Source organism: Tupaia chinensis, unplaced genomic scaffold (assembly GCF_000334495.1).
Source record: "Tupaia chinensis unplaced genomic scaffold, TupChi_1.0 Scaffold144982_1, whole genome shotgun sequence".
NCBI lineage: Eukaryota > Metazoa > Chordata > Mammalia > Scandentia > Tupaiidae > Tupaia > Tupaia belangeri.
Genome location: NW_006204841.1, coordinates 1180472 through 1187877, shown reverse-complemented (window position 1 = coordinate 1187877; position 7406 = coordinate 1180472). Strand labels below are relative to the sequence as shown.

Genomic DNA, 7406 nt, shown 5'->3' with positions numbered 1-7406 from the left:
ATTTATGTATTTATTTTTGGAGAGGTTTTTGCTATAGGACGCATGCCCTCGCCAGAAAGACAGAGAGACAGAAAGCGAGAAATCACCCCCCGGGGAGGATGGCCACGTCACAATCCCTTCTCCTCCATTCTCCTCTTGGGATCCTGGGCACACACGCACATGCGCCTGGCGTGAGTTTCAGCCACCAGGTCCAGGACTTGAACTGCAGTCGACTACATGGGAGTCCAGCGACATAGCCATTATGCCAACTGCTGGTCCCAAGTGGTTTAGTGTTAACAGTCAGTGAATGTGTATTGGATGAGGCCTGATGATACACTAACTAAATACTGTCACCTAATGTTACCTTTTGTGTAAATAATATGTAAATATACTTGATGCCTACAGAGCTTTACTGGGGGAATTTAACATAAAGGCTCATTGGTATGAACAAGAAAGAATCTAGAATACAAATTGATAGAGAAGAAACCAGAATTTTCCAAAGCAGAGCCTGCAAACGTCGTAGAGAGACTCTCATATGGACTTCCTTCAGGCAGGCGACTTCGGGCAGGACTGATACATTCAGGTCTGAGACCTGAATGGGAGGAAGCAGCCGAGGTGATCCTCAGATCAGTAAGCATCCAGGCAGGGGCGAGCACTTTGGCCTCTGAGAGGAACAGAAAGGAAGTCGGTGTGACGGGGCAGAGGGAGGACAGAGAGTGGCGGGGAGGAGTCAGAGCCTCCAGAGGTCCCCCGACCCCTGCACAAAGTTTGGGCTTATTCCAAGAACAAGTCGAATGCCCAGGAAGGATTACATGGTAAGGAAAAGATGGGATCTGACCTGGTGTTTTTAAATACCTGTGCTGGGGGGCCAGCACATGGCACAGTGGTTAAGGCGCTGGATTCCCACATGGCTGACTGTGGTTCGAGTCCCAGATCCAGTGGCTTGAAACATGCTAGCACATGTGCACGCATGCCCAAAATCCTAGGAGGAGAATGGAGGAGAAGGGATTGTGGTGGGTGATCCCCACCCCCCGGGGTGATTTCTCATTGTCTCTCACTCTCTGTGGCACACACACACACACACACCCTACGGCAAAAACCTCGACAATAACATAAAAGGCTCACACTGGCTGTGCTGGAAGTGGGATTGCAATGGGTCTAAGCAGAGAGACTGATCAGAGGCCAGGAGACATGGCCGTGACTCAGGAGAGGTCGTGAGATAGAGCGGGCAGCTCTCACCGGTACTCTGCTTTTAACAGTAATGAAGAGAAATTGGGGGGGAAAAAGGGTAGGTTTTCTTCGACTTCAACAACTGGATAGTCTTTTCTTTTTGTTTTTTTTTGAGAATTATTTTATTGAACTTTATTTATTTATTTTGACCAGAGAAGGCCAGAGTGAGAGAGAGGGAAAATGAGAAAGCAAGCCACAAGGTCTGGAATTTGAACCACGGTCAGCCATGTGGGAATCCAGGGTCATTAACCACCACGCCACCTGCTGGCCCCTAGATAGTCTTTCTTTAAGGAGAAAGACAGAGAAAAAGATTGAGTGGCGGGAACCAGCAGCACTCTCTGTGGCACAGTTGCTGGACTCCCACATAGTCGACCACGGTTCACGTCCCGGACCTGGTGGCTTAAAAGTCACGCTGGGCACATGTGTGTGCATGCCCAAGATCCCAAAGGGATTGCGGCGTGCCCATCCCCTCTGGGGGGTGATTTCTCACTTTCTGTCTGTCTGTCTGTCTGTCTCTCTCTCTCTCTCTCTCTGTCTGGTGAGCGCACACGCCCTATAGCAAAAACCTCTCAAAAAAAAGCTTGAGCGGAAAAATCAAGACTTGTGTTTCAAAGTATGTTTGAGACTTCTGTGATATGTCCAATCAGAGATGTCAGGAAGCAGTTGAATATGACCACTGGACTTAGGAGAGAGAGAGTAGAGCAGGAATATTAAAACTTAGGGGCAGGGCCACCAGGTGGTTAAGGTGCTTGATTCCACATGACCAATAGCGGTTCAAGTCCCATACTTGGAGGCTTAAACTCATGCCAGGTGTATGTGCATGCGTGCCCAAGATCCCAAGAGAAGAATGGAGAAGAGACTGCGGCATGGTCATCGCCCCAGGGGGTGATTTCTCACTCTCTCTGTCAAGCACACGTGCCCTATAGAAAAAAGTCTCTCTTAAAAAAAAAAAAAAAGGAGAGACCAGCAGATGGCATAGCAGTTATGTTGCTGGACTGCAGTTCGAGTCCTGGACTCAATGGCTTGAAAATCACGCTGGAAGTGTGTGCGTGTGTAATACCCACAAAAATCTTTCTTGAAAAGAGAGAGAGAGGGAACCAGCAGTTAGCGTAATGGCTATGTCGCTGGACTCCCACGTAGTCGACCACGGTTCGTGTCCCGGACCCGGTGGCTTAAAACTCACACTGGGCGTGTGTGCGTGCGTGCCCAAGATCCTGAGAGGAGAATGGAGGAGAAGGGATTGCAGTGTGACCATCCCCCCTGGGGGGTGATTTCTCGTTTTCTGTCTCTATGTCTCTCTCTCTCTGTCTGGCAAGCGCACGCGCCCTACAGTGAAAATCTCTCCAAAAAAAAAAAAAAGTAAAAAAGAGAGAGAGAGAGATTCCAAGATGTCTGAGGACCGGGATGAACAAATAAGAGTGCCATTGCTGAAGTGAGTTAACAATGGGAGAGGAGCAAGTTTGGGTGGAGAGAGTTCAGTTGTGGACACAGTGAGGCTTCACTGGCACGCGTAGATATTCCAGCAGGGATACCAAGTAGACAGCTGTTAGAAAACTCTGGAGGGCCAGGAAAGTTATCAGTATACAATGAAAGCCATGGAATTGATGACATCACTGAGGGAAAAGAAAGTTCTAGAAGCAACTGAGAGGACCAGACCATTAGTCACTGCACCCTGAAGGCTGAGAAGAGGAGCATCCAACAAAGGAAACTGAGTCAAGAACAGCCAGTGAGGTAGGACAACGCAGGTGGTGGAACCCCAGAAGTCAAGTAAGGAAAGGCCCGTGAGAAAGGAGGAGGGGATGTGTCCAGTGAATAGAAAGATGAATTAAGCATTGAATTTGGCAAGGCAGAGGTCATTGTGACCTCAACCAAAGCAACTGCCACTAAGTGACTCTCAAGAGAATGGGGAAAGAGGGCACAAAGAAAATGACCTAGAGACAACTATTTGGAGGAATGTGTCCTCTAAGAGCAGAGAAGTAGGAGCGGTACTGGACGGGCACATGGAGCTAAGGGAAAGGGCTTGTTTTTGTTTTGTCTTTTTAAAGATTAATTACACTTGTATATCAAACAAAGCGAATGATCCAGTGTGGAGTAATACAGTGATTAGAGAGGAGAGCCAATTTTAGAAGAAAAGGGCTTATAGAGGTTAGATGAGGGCCAGCAGGTGGCCCAATAGATAAGGCGCTGGATCCTACATAGCTGACTGGACAGTTCGAGACCCAGACCAGGCGACTTGAAAACCATGTCAGGCACGGGAGCGTGTATGCCTAAAGTCCCTAGAGGAGAATGAAGGAGAAGGGATTGCAGCATGACAATCCCCTCTGGAGGGTGACTAGAGACAACTATTTGGAGGAATGTGTCCTCTAAGAGCAGAGAAGTAGGAGCGGTACTGGACGGGCACATGGAGCTAAGGGAAAGGGCTTGTTTTTGTTTTGTCTTTTTAAAGATTAATTACACTTGTATATCAAACAAAGCGAATGATCCAGTGTGGAGTAATACAGTGATTAGAGAGGAGAGCCAATTTTAGAAGAAAAGGGCTTATAGAGGTTAGATGAGGGCCAGCAGGTGGCCCAATAGATAAGGCGCTGGATCCTACATAGCTGACTGGACAGTTCGAGACCCAGACCAGGCGACTTGAAAACCATGTCAGGCACGGGAGCGTGTATGCCTAAAGTCCCTAGAGGAGAATGAAGGAGAAGGGATTGCAGCATGACAATCCCCTCTGGAGGGTGATTTCTCACTTTCCCTCCTTTTCTCTGTCTCTGACTAGGCAAGCCCAAGCACCCTAGGGCAAAAATCTAAAACAAATAAAATAAAGAGGTTAGATGAGATGAGAGCCAATATACGGATTAAGGGAGTGGCCTTTAGTAGGAGAAAGCATGGTTCATTCATTATTAACAGAAGAAAAAGTGGGGTACAGGGGCTGGCAGGTGGCATGGTGGTTAAGGACGCTGGATTCTCACATGACCAACCGCAATCAATCCCGACACTGGCTTGCTCTCTCACTTTCCCTCTCTCTCTCTCTTTTGTTCTGTCCCTCTTCGGTCAAATTAAAATAAATAAATAAATAAAATAATTCTTTTCTTTTTTTTAGAGGTTTTTGCTATAGGGCTGCTGGTGTGAGACCCAGACTCTCAAAGCCTGAGGACAAGGAACTCTTTTTTTTTTTTTTTGGAGAGTTTTTTTGTTTGTTTGTTTTGTTATAGGTCGCGTGCACTCGCCAGACAGAGAGAGACAGAGAGATAGAAAGCGAGAAATCATCCCCCAGGGGGGGATGGCCACACTGCAATTCCTTCTCCTCCATTCTCCTCTCGGGATCTTGGGCACGCACACACATGCGCCGGCATGAGTTTAAGCCACCAGGTCCAGGACACGAACCACAGTCGACTACATGGGAGTCCAGCGACATAGCCATTACACTAACTGCTGGTCCCAATAAAATAATTCTTAAAAAAAAAAAAACAAAAAGTGGGGTATAGATGCCCAGCTGCCGGTAGTTGGGTAGATTCCATGGTGGGACACAGTGACGATATTTGTGGTTTCTTCTATGCTCAGTGAAAACAAAGCAGTCATCAATGAAAAAGGAGGACGAAGGGAAGGAGGCAAGAAGTTTAAGGAAAGAACACGGACCACGGTTTCTGAGACATTTGGAAAATGAACTGACTAGAGGCCAGCAGGTGGCATGGTGGTCGAGGTGCTGGACTCCCACATGGCCGACTGCAGTTCAGGTCCTGGACCTAGTGGCTTGCTTGCTCACTCCTTCTCTTGTCACATTAAAAAATAGTAATGATGAATACGATCAGGTACAATAGTTCTGTCTTTACAATGAATTGACCAGGCGAGTGCAGGGTGGCTATCACACAGCACTGAGAGCCCACCCGGAGGTCCAGGTCCCAGGTGTAAAGGTCAGTCAGCATGGTGTGTGCCTTCCCCTTGTCATGACCTGATTTGCAAGTACAGCACGAGTTGGATTTACCGGGCAAGAACAGGGGGAGCGCTCTGAGGGAGTGACTCCACTGGTGGCCGATGGAATAGAAGGTGCCCAGCAGAGACAGGACAGAAGGCAGTGACGCAATGCAAGGTGACTAGGAGCCGTGGATTAGAAGCCCTTGGAAGCTAAAAATGTAACAAGTGGGGGACATGGACGAGTGAGCTGGAAAGGCAGGATGTGGTTAGAGATGGCAGTGCTTGAGAGAGAGGTCCTAGAGGTGGCACAGCCATTGGCCAGGGCTAGAGTGGGCACATGAGGCGGGCTGAAGGACACGGCATCAGTGGGAGGAGGTCAAAGGACCATGGAGCCAAGCGGACCATCCATGTGGAGACTGAGCTCTTCCTGCATGGAGACGGCTGGTGTCAGGAGAGGCAGTAAGCTAGCTTCAGGGGAGGGTCGGGGAAAGAAGCCTCACCAGAGAGGACCGGAGGTGAGGAAATTGAGTTGGTGAGTAGACAACTCTTAACGAGTTCTTCAGTGAGCGACGACAAAAATGGTAATGAGGGTGGAGAAAGGAGGGCTGAAGAAGACGTGGGGTCAAGGACTGCTTCAGGATGGGAGAATTCAGAATGTGTGTGTGTGTTTGAGGGGCCGATTCATTAGGAAGAGAGAAACTGATGCTATAAGAAAAAAGGGGATGGGGACCAGTAATTGGCATAATGGCTACGTTGCTGAACTCCCATGTAACCGACCACAGTTTGAGTCCTGGACCCGGCGGCTTAAACTCACGCCGTGTGTGTGTGCGTGTGTGCCCAAGATCCCGAGAAAGAAAAAATGAGCAACTTTGTACAGTAAGAGTCAAGTGCTTAGGAGGAGGAGGCCCTGGTTTTCCCAGGTGGGGGCTTTGTCAGGAGCCGGGGAAGGTGCCCTAAGGGAGCCCCTGAAATGGATGGCCTGGAATTCAGACTGGGCAAGGAGAGGCAGCAGGTCACGCTGTAAGAGCTGGTCAGCAGGGAGGTCCTCTGCGGAGGAAGCATCATTCGGGGCTGGGTCACCGTGAGAGGTCGCTAGTGAGCTGGTGTGGTCCTTGTACCCAGGTCCCATCAGCCCCGTCAGCCCCGTCAGCTGGTGGACCCAGTGAATGCAAGCAACAGGAGCACTTAGTAGGGCTTTTCTGAACACTGGCTCAGGGCTCTGTTCCTACAAGGGCACCTGCCAAACACAAAATATCCTCGGGTCAGAGAGCCCTCCCAGTCGCTGCGGAGGAAGGCAAAGGCGATAACACAGAAGTTTAAATGCTATAAGGAGGTAATGGTGGAACTGCAAGGCAGAGGGCTGCAGTGACTACCGTCCGGGAACGAAGGACGGCTGCGGAAGCAGGGCATCGGGTCGCAGGGGGGGGGGAGGAAGGGGCCGATGCTACTCTCTCATCAGGATGTCGGTTTCCCATCGGAGTCCCTCGCGTCAGAACAGTGGCTGCGAAGCAGCAGGTGTGTGACACCGGTTACCCGGCAAGCTCGGCAGGCAGACTCCACGTTAGGACCCCCAGCTCCAGACGGGGCGAGGGGAGGGCAGCACCTACCGCGCAGGGAAACCAGCGGAGGCCGCGGCGGGGCTCTGGTGATCAGAGACGGGGAGGTCAGCACCACCGCGCCGGAAAGCACCTTGGCTTCGTCCGCCTCATTGGGTTCGCCGGGCAGCCCGGGCTGGTAGGGCTTGCGTGACTTGTGGGGTGCACCAGCCTTCTGGGGCTCATAGGGTGGGAAGGGTTCGTGGGGATCGCAGGGTCCTGGAGGCTCAGAGGGCGCGTCGGGCTCGTAGAGTCCACGGGGCTCCCCCGGCGCGCGCGGTCTGGAGGCTTCGCCGGGCTCCCGGGCAGCATAGGGCGTGTGCGGCTGGTAGGGCTGTGGGGGCCCGTGGCGCTCCTCGCGGTGGGGGCCCGGGGCGCGCCTCACGCTCGGCTCGCCGGTCTTGCCCGTCGGTCTTCCCGGAGCTCTCGGACTCCTCCTCCGACCCCCTGAGCTCGTTGCGCATGTTGAGGATCTGGAGCACCAGGGGCCTCTGGAAGACATCCGAACAAGTGGATATTTCAGTCGTTTCCTGCCCGTCGGTCAGCTCGGACAGCGCCGACGAGTACGAAAAGTCCTGGTCTTTCATTCGTGTCGGAAGCTCCTGCCGCGCGCGGTCAGCCCTCCTTGCCAGCGGACGCAAGGAGCGGTTTGCTTTCTTGGCGGTGGGCCTGGAGGGGAATGAGGAGACTGGGGGC

General features: G+C 51.5%; 1 protein-coding gene across 1 annotated transcript in view; it reads right to left on the bottom strand.

The window, feature by feature from the left end:
* The window catches only part of SPMAP2L (sperm microtubule associated protein 2 like), a 55923-nt gene extending 48523 nt beyond the window's left edge, over positions 1-7400 (bottom strand). Inside the window, 2 exon segments of the mRNA XM_006167700.1 lie at positions 6723-7077; positions 7079-7400. Of these exon segments, the coding sequence (XP_006167762.1) occupies positions 6723-7077; positions 7079-7297 (574 nt within the window). The 5' untranslated portion in view covers positions 7298-7400.
* Positions 7401-7406: the final 6 nt, after the last annotated feature.